Below are 21,090 nucleotides of genomic sequence, written 5' to 3' on the forward strand. Positions count from 1 at the left end.
GAAATAATTTGTGGTCTAATTTTTTCATATCACAAAAACCTGGCATTTCAATAGACAGACATATATATCCATCCATATGTATAAATATACACACACACACACACACACACACACACACACACACACTATATATCTATATCTATAGATATATATATATATATATATATATATATATATACATACATATATATATATATATAGATATATAAAAGACGCTTCATTATTTTTATTTAGGTTCATAGGTTCATAGGTTCATACTAGGCTATCTGCCCAAGGATAGTTATGTGGCCACCACCCCTTTTTTAGCTCAAATAAAACTATGCCTATCATTTTGCTGTGCCTCTGTCAAGCAGTGACGCTGAAGTAATCCCTGGGGTATATCTGCAATCTCCCATCCATTGGTCAAGATTCCTCTTGAACAAGACCAGAGAGGTGCTCTGCCTCACATGTACCGATTTTGTTCCACAGCATAGGAGTGATGAATCTATCCTCCAGCACGCTCTATTTATAACCGTGGTTCTGAGGGAAAGCATATTCATCAAACAGGTCACCTCTGAGCAAGCGTATGAGACTGAATAGAGCTGGAGTTCTTTCAGTCGGGCAGCATAAGACATATTTTTGAGACCCTTTATCCTTTTGGTGAGGAACTTTTGTGTCTGGTCAGATACATTCGAACGGGCATTGTACTCAATCATAGGTCTAATAAGTGATGAGTACAGGGGACATGACCTCCCTTGATCTAGATGTGAATCCCTTCATGATCAGGTGGGTGATATAGAAGGTTTTCTAACTACTTTAGCAACATGAGTGTCAAACGAAAGGCTACTGTCAACCTGGGTCCCCAGATCTCTGATGACTTTTCTGTGCTCAGTGGATTGCCACCTATATGGTAGCTAGGGGTAGCCTTGTTTTTCCCAAAGGGAAGGACTATGCATTTTTTTAACTTAACCAAAGGCCATGGCTCTGGCACCAGTTATCCATTTCTGTGAGGTCTTCTGAGGATATCTGTGGTTTGCAGTCATCTGCAAACTTTGTCAGCCATAACCCTCCTGTGTTTGCTTCTGTGTTTGTTTTGTACTTCAGAAAAGTAGATGCCGAAAAAGCGGACCAGGACTGAGCCTCTGTGGGCACCACTTTGTGACAGGCTTTGAGTCTGACATGGCTCCAGCAACTCTGACCCTGTGGGTTCTGTCACTTAGCCAGTTTGCAACCCATCTTGTGATGTATGGGTTTAGCTGATGAGTTTTTCATGATACCTGAGTATTTTGCGAAGGCCTTGCCAGGTCGAGGTAGATGGACTGCCTTCCTCATCAATGGCCTTGGTGACTGTCTCGAAAAAGTCAACCAAGTTTAAGAGGCAGGATCTGCCTTTGACAAAGCCAAACTGAGTTGGATCCAAAGTCTGCAAGTTCCCTATGTCTTTATTTATGAGTTCCATTATGATCCTCTCCATGGCTTTGCAGATAAGGCTTGTCAAGCTAATGGGAGGCACCACCTTATGAAGTGGGACCATTGAAGCCAGCCAATCTCTTGGCACGTGAGGCGCCGTGCGCCACTCCTTGGGTACGTATCCTGAGGTGAGGCTATTTGTTGATTGGGATAGTCCGACTGGATGTATGTCCATTTTCAGTGGAGGCCCAGGGAGAAAAGCTCCAAGATCATAACACACATACAACATTTAGTAAGTATTAGTTTCATACAGGTTACAGACATAAGCAATACCAGTATTTTATACATACAGTACCTTCTTATTACATTCAGGTTTAAGATACAGTGAGCAGCAGTATATACAAATGACCTTTCCTGGAATGGTGTGGGTAGATAAAGTAAAAACAGTTGTAGGTAAGGCATCTAGGTAATAGAGAGGACACTAGTCAGGATTAGTGCAAGGACATAACCATTGTGTTTTGAAGTATTTCTTGAGTTTGTTTTTGAATAGGGTTAGTGAGGGTTCCATGTCTTTCCAACAGAGTTGGCAAACAGGAAGTCCCCAGCTGAGTAGTTGGATTTGAAAGTTTGAACTAGGAATTTAGTGGATAAGCAGAGTGGTCGGTTGTTGCTGTAGGGGCTGATAATACTTTTTAGTGAAGGTGTATTTTCCGGTCTGTAAAGGACTTTATGCACCACTATGAGCTGGTTGAACTGTAGTAGGCTAGGTAGTTGAACCCACCCTGGGAGATTTAGGTTGTGGCATGGCCGTGCCAGTAGCAAATCTGGCGATGAGGATATAGCAGGATGATAGTTTAATAAGATCTGTTTTGTTCAAGTTGGAGAATAGAGGTGAGGCATAGAGAAGAGTTGATAGTAGATGGGATTAGGCAATTGCAGTTCTAGCAGGTGGGGTGAGGAAAAATTTGATTCTGTAGAGAGAGACGAGTTTTTTATTCATAGTTTGATTGATATGCATATGAAACTTTCAAATTCCCTGCTAAATCCAAACACTATATTCTCATCTATTCTATGACTTTTTTTCTACATATCCAGACTTGCCAACTTAGATAAGTTGGCTAAGCATACTTATCATACAAATCCCTTTGACTTTTTCCAGCCTTAAATAACTTCCATAAATCCTCCTTGACAGACTCTCAGATACTTACTTTCATACACATGCTGTGTAGTTTTCATTTCTTCTATCAAAACCCACTTCTCACTTCATTCATTTCAAATAACTTGCATTTCCATCACTTCACCTGGATAACATTTTCTTGTTCTAGTTTTCTCACTTCAATATTTTTTGAAAAATCTTTATACGTCTCAAGTCCCACCCCCCACCCCCACCAAAAATAAATAAATAACTCCCTACATAATTTTTCCATCTCAATATTTCTTATAACTTATCTTCCTTTTTTTCCTCTTTTGCATTTTGGACCTATCTCCAGTTTCAACCCTTAAAGTATTCTTCCCTTATGAAATATGACAATCCTGCAATATGTCTTACCATGTGTCCTGTGTTATTTTAGGTGCATGTTGAATAGCACTGGAGTTCAATGTATTTGTGCTTAACCTCCTTCTGCAATCAAGTCTATTCCTTCAGTCTTTGCAGTGTATTTTACAAACTCCCCTATTGCTTTATTTTCATATTGTAAAAATGTACTACTACATTTCATGTATATTTTTCTCTTACTGTCTCTGTCTGTACCATTAACTATTTAAACAAATTAATGCCACTTTCAACTGGGTCTAGGTTGTGCCTGAAAAGGGTCATTAGACCAGTTCACTTACTCAGTTAAAAATGAAAATAAATAAAACATTTTCAAACCAGGAATATTTATATCATCTCTTACTACCTTTTCATCAAGCATACTTTTCATTTTCAACTGCTCAATTATTAGACAATTAAAAATTTCCATCCATAGGCTAAATAAATTATCAAAGAGGGAGTCTTTGGTGAGTATGTGCTCTCCATCTCTATAAGAAAGGAACTGGCATAGGTTACTTTGGTCACAAGCAAAATGGCTCAGCAGCACTACTGGTTAAAGGAAGATGGCCAATGGGGAACCTAAAAAGTTTTCTCCCTTTCCCCAGAGGTGGAGTGACCTTGAAGTTGCTTACATTAAATAACTGGTGCAGGGCTATAGCTTCCAATATGCCATGTGTGGTCCCCCTCTCAGAAATCCAAATAAAGCCATTTTGCATTTGGCCTTCCTTTTAGTTGACAGTAAATCTGACCAATTTAACTAATTAAGACCCAAAACTAACAAATTTCCTAATGACATCTAACAGATAAAAGAATAATTTAATGAACAGAACTTGTTATAGAGGTCCAGACTTCATGCTGGAGCTCTGATCCAGGTCCATATTCCCATAATGTCAGTTAGTTCTGAACCTCCCTCCACCACACCCAAATGCACTGTACTACCTGCTTTCACCTATTAAATTTTAGTAAAAGTTTGCAGAAAGATCTACTGCTAACCCACAAAGAAATAAGAACACATGTAAAATGAATAGCTGACATTTCTTTCTGTCAAATATACCTAATTGAACATTTGCACAGTGTTACATTTCAGTTTGCAAATTTCACAAACATGTTATGTGTTAATTGTTAGGTTTACTATAACAAAATTATTCTGATTCAAAATAAAAGTAAGCACCCATCTGGACAATACTTTTTTTATGAACAAATAAAGCACAATTTATTAACATAGGTTATTTTTTATTACTCTACCACCCCACTTCCTGTCAGTCATCAACCCCCATCCTTGGTCAATAGCCCCATTCATTAACCATCACTAAGGGCAAGGGTTATCTGGGAGGGGTCATTATTCAGATGGCTATCATAAATGGCTTGAGGCTTTTTCTTGGTTTTCTTCCAGCCCTAAGCTGCATTCATTCAGCTAGGTTTTGGGTAAAGGAGGTACAATGGACAGTCATTGAAGATCATCTCATCACTTACTACATGGGTATTACGTATCCACTTGGCACGAGCAGTGGTTATCCTGGTCTCCATCAGAAAAATCTCAACACCCAGTATACCTCTAAACACATTCAACCCCGTCTCACCCCCAAGGAGAAGTGAGCAGGCTAAAATCATTCCTCCTACTTTCTGCTGGGCTCCTCAAGTGTTGGGACTGCTAATCAAACACTAGTCACTCAGGTTACAGTCAGGGCTCCACTTCTGCACTACATAGCCTGAACATAAGCTATTTTTTTAGTTAAAAGACCATACATGCCTGTGCAGCAGTAAAAACCTTATAGTTTTACCAAGGTCAATAACCATCCTTGACCTTCAGCTATCCCCCTCATTTTTTCCAAACTGTCATTAAAACTTAATATTTAAGATGCAGTAATTCCTCAGAATCTTGCTTAATCACTAATCACTATTTTTCCTGTTCCATTTACTTCTTAAAAAATCTGTCTTCCCTCATGATTCTCATATCAGTCAGGACAAATACAACCACATAACTTCATCCTATCAGGCTTAAATTTTTCTTTAGTACAAGGACCACCTAGCAAGTAAAATTAACATTTTGTTTTCCTTTCAGACTTCAGCAAATCTCCCCCTCCCACCAAGAAAATACTTTTAGCTTTCCCTTTACTCTGTTATCTCAACCCTCTCTCTCTTCCTCTTTCTTTTAATCTTCATCAGATTTCAACATTTCAATTGCATTGCTAGTTTTAACTACCTCAGAAGTAGGTTTACTTCAATGCCATCTCTTTCTGCACACTGATGCTTGACAACAAGCATTTTTAGGTTTTTCGTACCCTCATACATGGATATCCCCTATATTCATGTATTCTGCTTCTCCACTACCTTTTTCTGCCTGTGGGCTACCACCTCCTCTTTTCTTTAGAAAAATCTCAACATATATCTGTGATAGTACAATAAATCTTACACGTTTCCATTCAGCATTTTAAATGTTTCATGTTCTTTATGGAGCATAATATCAGGTAACTAGTTCTAGTTCATCTATCCATCTTAAGAAAATTTACAGTGAAAGATTCCATTCTACACACAGTATTTGATGAACAGTGGACTTGGCTTTTATAATACAGTTTACAATACATTTAGCCTTGATTTTCACACACTTCCATGGCACAGGTTTTGACCAAAAACAGAAGCAAAACAAATTGCTTCATCAAGTGTACTTATAACTTCAGTGTGATAAGTTTCCAAAAATGCTTACTCCTTCTTTAATTCTAAAAGTTTCATTAAAATACCCGGCCCCATTAATGCTGAAGATGATGTCTTACCAACTGGTTTTAATTATGGCAGTTCAAAAGTAAAACTTTTTGCAACATACTTCCTATAAGCAAATCTTGCTCACCCCCAACAAATGAGCTCCTTTTCATCTTATGCTACTTTGGAAGCATTTTTGTCAATCTATACTTCTAAAGCATCCGGAAAGGATTTTACACATTTTTTCCAGAGAAAACTGAGCCCAATTCTCATCTTGATTTTTCCACCTTGCTGCTTTCAACACCACCTCCAACAAAAAGCTCTTCAGTGGCATTCCTCTTGTCCTCTCTCCAGACTTGTTAAACTCTGACTTTTACCTTCTTTCTGCTGTCCATCAGCATAAAGGCATTCACAGTTATTCTTATCATCTTTTATCACATAACTAACTATAACCAGGAACAAAAAACAGATTATTCTGCTGCTTTAAAGCCAAGATCTGGTACAGCCAAGTATTTTCATATGCATTGAAAAATTAATTTACGTAGGTGCTGCATGCTGTGCTTGTTGTACTGGACTGGACCCAATGTCTTCTTAAGACACAAAACCTTGCTGGCTGTTTACTGTTAAAATCAAAGTCTGATTACAACACAGAACTTTGCAAGTTGCACTGATGAGAAAATATACTTTGCAGCACAATACTTTACATAGCGCAGTTACTAATAAATAAGTTTTTATAACAAACAACACATACTACTGCAGTTTATAGGTTTAATGTACAAAGTTTTTTTCACGACCAGTACAGATGATAACTTTTCATTCCCCATTTACCTCGGAACCCAAGTTCCTACATACCTTTAACACCAATTTACATTTCTTATATAATCTTTTAGTTACGCACTTTAGATCCTGTTTTTTCTCTTGGTATCTTTTTTGGGCTTTATATGGAAACATCTGTTCTGCTGCTGCTTTATTTTCCAGACTTGTTTTTTAAGGAAATGTTTTGTGGGAAAGCACATAATGTCTGTTTTTAGACATTTTCTATTGTCCTTCTGTGAAACCATTTAATATTTACTTGTAAGCACTTCTGCTGATGTGAGAATGCACTCAATATTTGCCTTTCAGAATATTTTTTCTGCTGATTCTATAAAAAGCCATGGCCATTTATCTGTCAACTTTTTTGCCGATACTGTAGGAGAACATGTTTTTTGAGGAAACAGCTTGTAAGAGAGAGCATGTACTGCTAATTTTATAAAAAACATGTCCATTAATGTTCTTTGTTTTCCATTTATTTTAGCCAAAGCTATGTCACATAGTATGGATGCCAATTTTACATTGCTAAGCTCTATACCTACATTCAAGCAAACTATTTATTCTATGCTTTATCTTTCAGCATATTTATAGCAGAACTGATCTTTTATTCACTGTTCAACACACACTAACAAGCATTTCTTAACTAAGTGTCACCTCAATTCCTCTTCAGCTATCACAAAACTAAAAAAGCTTCCTTCAATGCTCCAGCCTTACATCAGTGTCACTGTCGCACAGTCATCTTTGCACCAACTTCTCACAAGAACAGAAGGGGCAACATTTTATTAAAATTCATAAACAGCATACAATACAGAGCTAAACTTGAAATGTAGAAAGAACACCATCTTGAATACAATTAGCAAACGTACAAATTCAAAAGAAAAATCATATCCTTTATACAAATAAGGGTTTGTTCTACTTTTCAAATTACTTCCTACTGAAACCATGAAAATTAGATCAGAAAAAAACACACTAATGCCAGAAAATACACACCACCAATCAACTCAGCCAACCATTCTTGAAACACTTAAAGGAAAACTCTACCTTAGAACTTTTTTTCACTCTAGCTTTGTTTTCTGACCTACTTTAACACCTCAAAATTACTCTTACTGCTTCTTATTGAATTTTAATATATTTTTCTGAAAAACAGCTGCCAATGGGGCTTGACATATTAACGTAATCTTGTTTTTCTTTAAGCCTTTTTCTTTCCCCTAAACCCATTTCAAGATGGCTTCATATGAGTCAAGTTACACATAAGGAAACAGTGAAGTATTCCCATATTATTGCCATATAGTAGGATCCGTCAGTCACTGTCATCTTATACACCTTCGGTAACAGGGCTGCTTTTTTATTTCTTCAATAGCCCTCATTTCTGTGCCTCGTGGCTTGTTTTACAGTACACTAAGGAATTGTACAGCTGCAACCAAAAAGAAGCTAAATTACACGCCTTTGTTTAAAGTATCATTTTGTAGTCCAAGATAAACTGACAGTCCCTTCCCCCACCCTGATAAATGTGTTGCTACTTTACAAGAAAAAACATTTTCTGTTTTTTCCCTAATATCACAGACATCTTTGATACTGCAGTGAAGTCATCATAAAATGTAAATTAGCTTTGCATTTCAGTACTGTGATGCCGTTCATATAAATTTGTCAAAAGAGGTGTCAAGTCCCTTTAAACCATCGATTGATCTAATTGCTTTGTTTTGCTATGAAAGACATGGCAATATTGGAAGCTGCTGTGAATTGGTGTTCTCTTCCTCTATGTAATAAAGGCAGTGTAAAACAGTTTCATAACTCTCTTATCTGTTTTACAGAAACTGCTGAGCTTAGGGTTGCCACCTTTTCAAATGCCCAAAGTGGGACATTTTCTGTAGAAATGTCAGATTTTCCAGGACACAACATGTCTATAGCCGTGCATAGTACAGAACTTTACTTTTTTTAACAAATAAAAGTTTATTCTAGTAACATTTGAATTGCTTATGCTACTTCACATAACATATAGAAGTTTCATATATAAAATAACTATTTTATGCAACTATTAAAGAAAATTTAGGAAATATTTTTGCCCTGAAATCTCAGGACATTTGCTATGTTTTGATTTTTTTCGCAGGACACAACTGCCTAAAGAGGGACTGTCCCTCGCAAAGTGGGACAGGTGGTAACCCTAGCTGAGCTCCTGACATCAGCATGACTTGACTTGTCAGCAATACCAGACTACAAATTTCTCTGTGTCTGTGGTATGTCATGCAGATGTAGACAAATTCCTCTGCAAATTATGTGAGAAGTCAAGTTTAAAAAAGTGGGTGTTCTTTCCCTTAATTTGATTCAAGGCAATGAAATTAAAGTTTTATAAAGTACAAGTAAGTTTCTGATACATACACAATACTGGAACCATACTATAGGAAGAAATGCAACCTAAGAGTAGAGTTAAACTGCCGGAGAAGATGGAGTTTTCCTTTAACATTTTATACAAATTCATTTCCTTTTTATGAATCAAAACATCTATAAATCTCATATTTATGACCATCCCTCTGAACTTAATCATCCACTCCTCCTATAGGATTAAGACAGAATTTATATTGGGTCACCCATGTCACATTTAGGTACTGCATCATAGACCACTGTTCAAATCAGACCCTCTCCTACAAGCAAACATCCCTCCAGCCACAATGTTTTCTTCTTCCAGATCAGTACAGGAAATCTGCAGACTTGAAAAAGTGCTGCCAAACTTCACTTGCATATTCCTTTTGGAAGCATCTTGTCTCATTCAGTGGTTTGTCTCTGCACATATCACAGACACTGAACGTATTTAAAAAAATGTAAACCATTTAACATTCCTGGTATGACCCCATATATCAGCTTTATCTTATAATAACAAACCCTCTCTACCACATTTGGAATAATACAGTACCAGCATTATAAGACCATTCTCAAAATATTTTAGCTTAGCTCTTTTTTACCCATTTCCATTATTTTTTTATAGTTCTTCTTTTCTTTCTTTATATCAACTGACATATTTCATTTCTTAAACCTTACAAGCACCCGGTACATAATAGGTATAAAAGACCTTATATACAAGATTTTTCAGTGTAAAAAAACTGCATCATATTTCCTCTGCTCTTTATGCCCTTTCTAGTTTGTTATTTCCTGACAAAAAAACTATCTAAATTTTATTTTGTGTTACAAAATTACCAGTAAATTTTAAGACTGACTAAAGGAAACCTAGTCCACCTTATATAATTTACCTCCTAAATGGGCTGGCCCGACTACTCCAGAAGGCTGTAAAAATAAGTTATACACCATTACTTTAGAATGCAAGTGCAAAACCAACATTCAGCTTATACAATGTGACCAAATACAGGCAAGCCAACTTCACCAATCTTCCTTTTAATGAAATCATGCCTCAGGTATTTGTTCCTTCATGTAATACTACTGCTTGCTGTTTCCCACGAGTATATTTTAACACCTTTCAAGTTAAAAACTCTTAATTTTATTTGCTGTTTTCCATGTGTATTAAGATTTTTCAAGATTAAAGCTAATGCAAATAATTTTGTTTTCCAATTTCTCTTGAACTTCTTAAACCACTTTATAACTTCCCATTTTCAATTTTCAGTATATTAATTCTGTCTTTAATAAAGTGCAGGCCTGGGATAGCAAACATCTGATTAGGTTCATAGGTTAGTACTAGGCTAACTACCTTTGTGAGCTATTTTAAGCCGAGCCATTTACCCCCTGTGAGAATCAAACCCTGCACCTTGTGTTTAAGGTAAACACCTTAACCATTATGCTAACCTCCCACCCACTTTAATCATTATGTTTGTATTACCCTAGCTTCCATTATCACAATAAAGACACCAAGGGCAAAAGTACATACTTCTATATTCTCTAAGAAAGTATAATCAACAATATCTGTTACTATGGAGGCCATAACTATAGTAAACAGCACTGGCGTAACAGCACATACCAAGCAAAGACCATGCACAGGCTATCTTCCTAAACAGTATCCTACTCTCACTTGATGTTCCAAATCCTCCTTGAAAAGTCCCAGATGGTAAGAGATCAAGTGGGGAGCTGCAAATGAAGACTCAGGAACCATCATACAGACAGCAGGTCGGTCGAGATCCCCAAATGTTGGAGCAGCTAGTGCCACTGTCTTTCTGTTTTAGCCAGGGATAACCTGCGAGGATCCTGTTATCCACCAGACCTGGCACAGGCATTAAGTTCCTCCAAGCTCTCCCTCTTGGGACAAGGTTATGGATGTGAAACTGAGTACATCCCTAAACCTAAGCAAGTGCAACTTTGACCAACGGATGGGAAATCAGAAATTCACCATAGGTCTGGCCTCCATGTCTGTTAGACAGAGGCAGACAGTAATGCCCACACACAACATACTACCATCCCAACACATAACCTCTTGAGACTTCCTAACTAACATAACCTCTCCTAATGAATCCCCACGACACACAGACACACAACTGGGTTGAATTGCATGGCTACACTTATAAAGGCCCTGGTGGCTGTTAGCTTAGTAACATATAATCATGAACTATGAACATACAGAAAGGCTAGTTATCAGCTGTTCTATCCTGTTACCCAGCCAGCCCAGAGAGTGGCCAGAGTCCATTTCCAAAATTCAGGAAATCAGCAGTGCAGACAGATGCCTTGCCTCTGTGTGATTAGCCAGTATAAATGCTACATTTTCTCCCTTTTTGCCTGCAAACTCATTTATTAATTCTCAGGTATCTGCTTTATCCCATTCAGAGCTGCAAGACAGTATGATCCTATCCAAGCACTCAGTGAGTGTAAGGCAGAGAAATCAGTCCTAGTGTGACATTAAACACTTTCTTTGTCCTATTCTTAAGTTCTTCATTATCTTCAGCCAACTGGCAACATTTTCTTGTCATCTGCACATTCCTTCTTATAACACCAGTTCATCTCTTCCGTCTTTAATATTCCCAGGTCTTTCTTTAGTTGATTTCCCATGCAACTATAAGCTCATCCAGTGAAGTTACTTGAAGGATAACTAGCCTTCTAAGTTGTGAGCACACTTTTTTACTAGCATCTAAGCTTTTCTTTTTGCAAACAGCTTTAATTTCTGCAAACTGACATTTCTATGACACATATTTTTCTCCTAAATAAAAAGATTGTGTTTTTCTTCATGGTCTAAAAAACCCAAATTTCAGAACTCTCTACCAGTTAATGGTTCTTGACTGCCTCTCTTACAGAAATACATCAAGATGATGATAAAATGCTATGTCGACATTTTTAAAATGCAGTCTCTCTATCTCACTTGCTACTTGTTTTACACAGTACTTTAAATTTCCTTTCTTTCTTTCTACTGTAAGATACTATGCTTTCTTCTAAAATACCTTTTTCAATCTACTAGAAATGTTCCATGTTTTCTTTTACCTCAAGGCTAGATAAAACTATTATATTAATGTGATATCTGTACCTTTATATTGCATTTTGTTTACAACATATTCTAGCATGCATCTTAAACTGCAATGGTTGCTTTGTATTATGTACTTTGAGCTCTTGTATCAGAGTCATGGCTGAAAAAGGTGCATGGACCAGCTCACCCACCCAGTTACCCAACTAATTAATTAATTAAATTACGTTACTTTTTTCCAGAAAGTGACATGATTTGATATTCTGTTAGCACATGCAATGTACTACACACTGAACACGACCCATAACATTTTTTCTATCATCCATCCCGCTTTATCTACAATTCATTTTAGCATTTGGTATTTTCTTTTAAGTCTCTGGGTAAACATACTTAACAACTCAACATTTCCTAACACAGAGAGGATGAGTGAATCATCATCTTCAGATAAAAGGTTAGTGAAAAAGCATATCTCCCATACAAAATGTATGCTCATATAGGAACAAAACAACAGGATTCTGAATCAAGTTATGCACAAAAATATAAAAGTTAAGCTGATGTTTAACTGGCTTCTGTGTACAATATTAAATATTTATAAACAAACAAAAGAACAAAATCATATCACAGTTCCAACAATGAAAAGATCTGCAACTGCAGAAATGGACAGGAAGCTATATGCAGAATGCCTATATATGCACATAGATACCTCACACAGACAATAAGCATCAACATTTTTGATAGTGTCAATGAAGAATAAGAGCAAATACTACATAAAACATAAAAATAATTTTACAGTCCCCAACAAACAGGACAAAAAAAGCAAATGAGGAACAGCTTTGTGTTCTATAGTCTGCTACTCCATCGCCATAAAACACTTTCCAAGCATTAGTGATACTTACATTTTATCCAGCTGTTTATTGACTTCATCATCATTTTCATAATCCTTACAGAGTTGCGTCACAAGAGCTCCATAGGTGAGTGTGAAGAGCTCAGAGTTCTAAAAGACATAAGGGGGGGGGGACAAAATAACCAGTCACTGTAACTCAGCTCATCCAGTAAAAGTAAATCATGAAAAAGTTTCTCATATGTGTTCTAAGCACTCAGAGATACATACATATACTGGTGTGTGCGTATATATGCTCACACACACACACACACACACACACACACACACACACACACACACACACACACACACACACACACACACACACACACATAATATAGACTTATAAAAAGTACAAGTCCTACTCACATATTCCAATTCTTCAAAATGCTGGAGTCTGCTTATACTATTTGCTTTTGGCTACAAATAATGACTAACTTTATTTAAATGATTAAACAAAAATAATCAAAATGACAATTGTGCATTTAGGGGTTACAGTAAAAATATTTATGGAGTCAAACCATGGTCTCTAAATGTGCAGACAGTAAAAATGTCACCAAGGGAGGTTTAATGTTCTACATACAGGAAAAAAATCAGGAGAAAAAAAAAATCAAGAGAGAAGCCTAAAGAGATTAAACAAAGTTCCATAGGTTCATAGACTGCTTTTGTGAGCCATTTAAGCCTAGCCAATTACCCCATGCGAGAATCAAACCCTGCACCTTGTGCCTGTAAGGTAAAAATCTTAACCATTATGCCAACCTCCCAAAAGATAATATTTTCTGCTGAATTTAACCTTGGCATAAATCAGTAAATCATGGTCCACCATCTCAGTTGCATTGTTCATATCACTTACAAGCCATTAAAGAAGTGATCCATGAACAATTAACAACTACTATCTCAAAGGAATCACTAGTAATACACAAACTGCATCAAAGAAAAAAGGGGATAACTACTGATAATTAAATGCACCCTCAGACAACCGGCACTCCAAGCATTCTGTTAAAAAAAGTTAAAATGTTGCCTTAACAATTGCTCACATTTAGAAGTACCTTGAAATTTTAAAGCAAATAAATTTATGAATTTTAGTTAAAAGGATATTACTTTGTAAAATGAGCAGAAAACAAAATGCAGTTCAAAATGAAATACTAACCACCAGAATACACACAGCGTGTGTGTTGTTTTTCCCCTGTTAGGGTTAGTGCCTACAGCGAACTCCGTCCGCTAATGATTGGCAGTAGAGTTTTACATGCTGGCTTGCCGGCCTAACGCACAACCTTCAACGCCCATTCACGCCGCACGCATGTCCACACAGTAGACGCTTTAACTGAGAATCGAACGGCCAACGCCTAACTGTGAGGGCAATAACGCGCCCAAGAAAGCACCACCACCGCAGTAATCCACAAAGCTTAAATGCTCTCATCCAATTACCATCCACAGCGTTTCTCAAAAAGGCATCAAAGATTAAAGCTTAAGACATGTGAAACAAAAGTACTCCGATGTTAAAAGGATCCCAAACAGGCTTGTCACAATCATTTATTTTTTGTATTCTTGTTTTTCATAGGTTCACAGGTTGATACTAGGCTATCTGCCCTAGGGCATTTATAAGCCTAGCCAGAGTGCGTTTGGCTTTCGCCACCCTTTTAGATTAGTTGACTGTGCCTCTGTATAGTAGGTCACAGAAGGAAGCCCTTTTAAGGTTAGTTTACTGTACCTCTGTCAAGCAGGGACACAGAAGAGATCCCAGGTGTAAACTTATGATCTCCCACCCACTCGTCAAGATTTCTCTTGAAGAGGGTTAGTGAGAGGCTCTGCCTAACATGGATTGGGATTTTTTTCCAGAGTGAGGGGAGCCTCTAGGGTATAAATCTGTCCCTCCAGCATGTCCCTGTCCCTCCAGCATGTCCTATTTATTTCTGTGCTGAGGTTCAAGTCCCTGGAGCGTGCAGCTCTAAGGGATTTGGATTTCCTGAGGTGAAGCATGTCCGTTAATTCTGGGTTGGACACGGCTTTATAAGTCAGACACAGATTGCCTCTGAGTAGGCGGTATGCTGAGTAGAGCTGGAGTTTCTTTAGCCGAACTGCATAGGGCATCTGTTTGAGCCCCTGGATCCTCTTGGTGAGATACTTTTGGGGTCTTTCCAGTTGCTGAAGGAGTCGGGTAAGGTACATCCCAAATGGGGCATTGTACTCAATTATGGGCCTGATAAGAGATGAGTAGAGGGGCACAATGACCTCTCTTGAACTAGATGTGAACCCTTTCATGATAAGGTGGGCTATACAGAAGGTCTTTCTAACCACTTTGGCAACGTGATTGTCAAAGGAGAGATTGTTATCTACTTGGGTCCCCAAGTCCCTAATTACTTCTTCCATACTTAATGGATTACCACCTATGTGGTAATTTGTGGGCACTCTGTTTTTCCCAAAGGGGATGACTATGCACTTTTTGGCATTTAGCTTTAGGCCATGGCTCTGGCACCAGTTATCCGTCTCTGTGAGACCCTTTTGGAGGATGCTTGTGTCAGCTGGAGAGTCGATTACAGCACCCAATTTGCAGTCATCTGTGAACTTGGTCAGCCATAGTCCACCCGTGTTAGCCTGTAACTCGGAGAAATATATACCGAACAAGAGAGGTCCCAGGATTGAGCCTTATGGGACACCACTTGTAACTGGTTTAGAATCTGATATGGCACCTGCTATTCTGACCATGTGGGTTCTATCCCTGAGCCAGTTTGCAACCCATCTTGTGACATAGGGGTTGATATTTAAGCTGGTGAGCTTATTTATGATGCCGGAGTGGGGTATTGTGTCGAAGGCTTTTGCGAGGTCCAGGTAGGCTGTGTGGACTACCTTCCCTTCATCTATGGCTTTGGTAACTATTTCAAAGAAGTCGACCAGGTTCAAGAGGCAAGATCTGCCCTTTACGAAGCCGAATTGGGTAGGATCCAGTGTCTGGAGGTTCACAATGTCTTTGTTTATGATTTCCATGATGATACGCTCCATAGCTTTGCAGACCAGGCTAGTCAGGCTTATAGGGCGATAGTTTCCGGGGTCTGTTGTGACACCACCTTTGTGGAGTGGGACCACTGTTGCTGTATGCCATTCCTTGGATACATATCCTGTAGTAAGGCTGAGATTGAACAATGACTTTATATGAGGGTTTAGTTCTTCTTGGAGCTCGTGTAAGACGCAGCCCGGGACACCTTCTGGTCCCATTGATGCTGTGTTTTTTGCTTTGGAGAGGGCAGCTCTCACCTGTGCATCTGTGATCTCAGGAAGGCTACACTCTATTGGGATAGACATTTTCTCTTTTGGGGGGTGGGTAGAAGTTTGCACTGAACCTTTCTGCCAGGATGTTGGCAATATCTGTGGGTTCAGTGTATTTTTTGTCATTTTGCACTAACTCAGAGCATATCTGGGAGTTGCCTCCCAGGTTTCTGACATAACTAAAGAAGGCCTTGTGATTATCTTTAGTGTCTTGTGCAATTTTTCTTTCGAAGCTGGCCTTAGATGATTTTGTGAGGGATCGTAGTTTCTTGCTAGTACTGATCAGTGACGCCTTCCCTTTTTGGGATTTTGCTCTGTCATGTAGTAGCTTTCTCCTTCTGTTGTATAGCTTATTTATGGCCGGGGTCCACCAGACAGGACTCCTGACTTTGGAGGAGTGAGTCTTGGTTTTATTTGGGATAGCATGCTCCATGCATTCCTGTAGGTGTCCATAGAATGCTTTTGTAAAGGATTCTGCATTTTGAGCCGTATTCTCCACTGGCCTGGGGGCTTTGAAGGATTCCACCTCAGTTTTGAGAAGTATGAAGTTTGCTTTTGAGAAGTTCTTCACTGTAGTTTCCTTGGCTAGGGGTGGGGACGGAATATGGATGTCCAGTGAGATTTGTTTATGGTCTGATCTTACCAATGAGGGGTATACCTCTGGTGTGGAACATAGAGACCCTATGTTGGTGATGACCAGATCCAATATGTTTTCCCCTCTTGTGGGAGTGGTGACCAGTTGTTCCATAGCATTTGAGTTTATAAATTCTAGGAACCGTTGGGAGGTGTTTGGGCTTGAGTAGTTTTCCCAATCGATGTTTGGGTAGTTGAAGTCACCCAATATAATAGTGTTTGGAGAGACCTTCATATTCTCCAGTGTTCTCAGGAAAGCCGAGTGAGGTTCCTGTGTTTGGGAGGGTGGTCTGTAGCAGGCTACAAACTGAAAGGCAGTTTTTCCCACTGTTAGTTGCACATGGATGGTCTCTGATGCTTCGTGCAGTGCCACTAACATGGAGGTGTGGGTATCTTTGATAAATATGGATACTCCCCCTTCTTTTGTGGTTCGGTCAGAGTTTTGGGGCCGGAAAGCATGGTATGAAGTATAACCTGTTAGTGCTGGGGTGCTCTCGGGAGCCTTGAACCAGGTTTCTGTTACTGCACAGATATCGATATTTTCCATACTGAGGAGAGTCTCGAGTGCATGCATCTTGAGGTTTAGACTTCTACCGTTGAGCAGCATTACCCTTAGTTTTTTTTTCTTTGTGTTGTCTATGGGGGTGGGTTTGTCTTTTGAGCCTTGCCTAAAAAAGGCACTATGGGGGAGGCAAGAGCCTTTGCCAGTATTCGAAAACCCAGGGGTGACAGGTGCAAGCCGTCCCCAGCGAAGCAACGTGGCTTGTCGAGCATGTCATCCCAGGCCGACAGACACTGGATCCCCTTTGAATGACACCAATACTTTAGCCAATTGTTAAAATTGATCATTTTGTCTTTACACTGTGGCATCATTCTTGGTGAGGGTAAGATGCTACTCAAGGTCAGGGTCATACCGGCCTGGGCTACATGATCAAAGAGCTCCTGTACGTCTTTTTTCATGTTGTCCAGGGAGGTATGTCTCAGGTCATTCACACCAGCATGGACAATGACGGAGTCATATTTGTACTTGCTTTGGAGTGACCCGAGTGCTTGTGTTATGTGGCGGATCCTGGCACCCGACAGGCAGCCTAGAGTAACCTTCTCCTTGTTCAGCCTGGTACGTGGGCCGTCAGTGTGTCTGGCAATAGAGTCACCTATTACAAGTGTATTAGGTGTGTTTAGCCTTAAGGGCTGTGACTGTGTGGCACACTGACTTTGTGAGCTATGTGCTACATGGATATTGTTTCGTGGTAGGTGTTGCTTGGATGTCTGCTTTGGAGGTCTCTGTTGCTTAGGCAGATTTTTATTTAGAGCCTCTGAGTATGTTTTTTGTGTGTTTATGTGTTTGGTTTGCTGATGCGATAGGTCTATGTGAGACTGGATTTGTGGTGTGTGTGGTTACCTTCTCCTCCTGACAGGCTGTGCCAGTACTGGGTTGAGAGAGCTTAGCCTCCAGTTTGGCTATACAGTTGCATCTCTCACATATATTTGAGCTTGTTGGGAGGAGGAGAGGGTGGTCTGTATACATAAGGCAGTTGTAACATTGCCTCAAGATTCCCAGATTCACCAGATGGACTGGTGAGTAAACCCGAAACTGACCTTTGGACATGCCTGAATAATATAGGGAACTACTTACTGACTGATCAGAAAGAACCAATAGGGAACAAGTGCTTTAAAGGAGTATAAGAGGATAAGAGGATGTAGTGCTTTAGTTTGTGTTTACCTATGAGATTACTTATACGAGCAAGTGCAGGGCTTTAGAATGAAAATAGAGTGCTTAATTAGAGATTTAGAGCAGTTCTAAGGGAAAAAGTGAAGTTTTAATCAAGTATTCATTCTGCTTCCTTGATACATCAAACATTCAACCTCCCTTCAGACATCATGGTTTCAGCAGTAGGTCAAGGTTATTTAACAACTTTACTTTTAGCCATCTGATTCTGTGAAACTGGTAGCAGGTTATCAGGAAATACTAGCACACTAGGGGAGTATACTTTTGAGAGAATACATTTTCTGGGATACTGGGAACAAGAGTCTTAAAAATGATGCAAAAATATTAGTTTTAAGATGGTTGGAAATGTTGCTGACATAAGTATCCTCAGCTTCCACTGTGGCACACTTGCACAAAATACTTACTCATTTCCTCAGTTTCAGAAGTAGAACAGGACCCCTTACTTATACCATTCAAAGACGGCAGGACCTCAGCAAAGACTGGCAGGCAATCTTGGGTTCTTTCATCATAGCAGTAAATTTTAACAAGTGTTTTGTGAGGAATACAGCACAACTTGCCCCCTTACAAAAAATGCAGTGTGGCAATGCTGTAATTACTGAAACTTACTGATTCTAGACAGTGTTTTAGCTGATCCATGGCTCTGTTTAATCATTTAGAACTCATCGAAATTGCTTCCTTCATTGTGATAGAACACCCCATCCCCTTTTTGATCTAAAATAGCGTCGTCCCCAACTCCCTCTTTCCTCAAATATACCAACTTCAGTACTACAACATGTTTAAGAAAGGAAACAGTTTCAACTAGATGTCCTACTCAATGAATCTTCTCCCAGTCAGTTTGCTCCCCTTTATTTCAACAATTGGAGTTTCAGTGAAAAGATATTCACGCCTTTGCTACTTGTCATCAACATCACTAAGTAGCTGCAAAAATAATGGGTACTTACGTAGATGAAAGCTCTGTGGTACAGTGGGCATATTGATAAGGACCCATGCCCTAGAATGAAGTTAAATGTAGAATAACCTCCATAAGTACAGCTTCTGTCCTATGTCACGTCCAAGACAAAAATTACGCCAAGCTAGAGATTTGTGTATTACCTTCACAGTGCTGTAAGAGCTGCTATGTACATACTTCTCCATAATTTTGGTGAGTAAGCAGAAGAGCATAATATGAAACTTACAGGGTGCAGGTGATAGCCCACCCCTGTGAAGGGAGGAACAATTACTCCTCCCCCCAAATGGCATACCATCACCTCTTTCTTTTCAATCTCACTATCTGTAATAAGAGTGGCGTCAAGGTTCATAACAGTACCTGCACCAACTTTAAGATATCTAATGAATGATCTGTCAGTAGAGAAAGGGCCTAGTTTGAGTTTCCTCAAAACTTTTTGTACAACACTCAATGACAGCAGTCCAAGTGTAGGTAACTGGTTTGGAATGGGTAGAAGCAGAAGTAACCACTGGTATTATACTCTCAAACTGCTTGCTAAACAGAGTTGCAATTCTTCTGATGTAAGATGAGGATACAGATTTGACTGTGAGGTGTTCCAAAGACTAATTAGCTGACTGCACCCTGCCATGATATACTCAAGTTGACTGATTTTTTTTAAGCAAGAAGCATATTTTTTACTAAGACTGCGGTGGTGGTGCTGTGGTAGCGTTGTCGCCTCACAGTAAGACGTTGTCCTGTTCCATTCTCAGCTAGAGCGTCTTCTGTGTGGAGACATGCGCGAATGGGCGTACCTTCATTGAAGGCTGTACGTCAGGGCTGGCAACTCGGCACGTAAAAATCTACTGCCAATCATTAGCAGACCGGAGTTCCGCTGTGGCGACCCCTAACCGGGAAAAGCCAAAAGACAATGAAAGCACAGTTGTGTAAGTAAACTTAGCATAACAGTGTTATTCTAATGGATCACTGCTGCACTATTCTAAGTTATTTGGGTTCTACCCCCTTGTGACCAGCCAACTTTCAAAGCTTTTGGGTGCCTTCTATGTGCTCTGTCGAGCTCAGTCTTTCCATGGTTTTTTTTTCCTAGAATAAAGGGAGGTAAGCGACCTGAAATAATACTGCTAAGAACCAAACCAGCATTAAACAATATACACAACGGTCTTTACATCCAAACCCTATCAACTTAAAAGGAAAACATGTTTAAAATAAAGGGGACTGGATGAAGAACATCTACTACAATGCTAAGTTTACTTACACAACTGATCTATGTTCAACATATAAATCACTGTTGCAGTAGACTAAGCTATTTGGGTAGACTACCATAACTTAGAAACCAAGAGGGGAGGAGGCCAATAAATTAAGACTCCAGGAACTCTTGGAGAATAATCCTAGAAAAGCCAGTCATGGACCTGGTGAAGGAATCCAACTAGTAGTGCTTTGTAAGGGTAAGTACTGTGGCCCAAGTTGCTTACTCTAGAATATTTTAAGTCCACGGCTTTTGAGAAAGGTGCCAAAGACCTTGTGAAATGGGCCCTAACCCTGCTTGGAAGTGAATTACTAAGGCGAGTATAACAAAAGACAATAGGTGAGACAACTATTTGAAAATAGTCTGCTCTGACACTCGTCCCTTCAAACAAGGCAAGAGTTTTATCTAGGTAGCATCTTAGCTGCCTGTAGACATGTTCAGTGAGAAGAATCTTTTCTTCCTGGATCTTGAGTTCAGGAAAGAAAACAGAAGATTAAAAGTCTGGCTTAAAGTAAACACTGAGACCATTTCAGCCATAATAGAGGGAATAGTTGTTAAACCCTAACATTGTGAAACAGG

General features: G+C 39.2%; 1 protein-coding gene across 2 annotated transcripts in view; it reads right to left on the reverse strand.

The window, feature by feature from the left end:
- Positions 1-21,090, reverse strand: part of TRAPPC3 (trafficking protein particle complex subunit 3) — a 411,874-nt gene that overhangs the window by 286,392 nt on the left and 104,392 nt on the right. For both annotated transcript variants that reach the window (XM_044059939.1, XM_044059940.1), the window contains one exon: positions 12,710-12,807. In XM_044059939.1, the coding sequence (XP_043915874.1) occupies positions 12,710-12,807 (98 nt within the window). The remainder of the gene's footprint in view (positions 1-12,709; positions 12,808-21,090) is intronic.

Source organism: Protopterus annectens, chromosome 1.part2 (assembly GCF_019279795.1).
Source record: "Protopterus annectens isolate FY-2018-M chromosome 1.part2, PAN1.0, whole genome shotgun sequence".
Taxonomy (NCBI): domain Eukaryota; kingdom Metazoa; phylum Chordata; order Ceratodontiformes; family Protopteridae; genus Protopterus; species Protopterus annectens.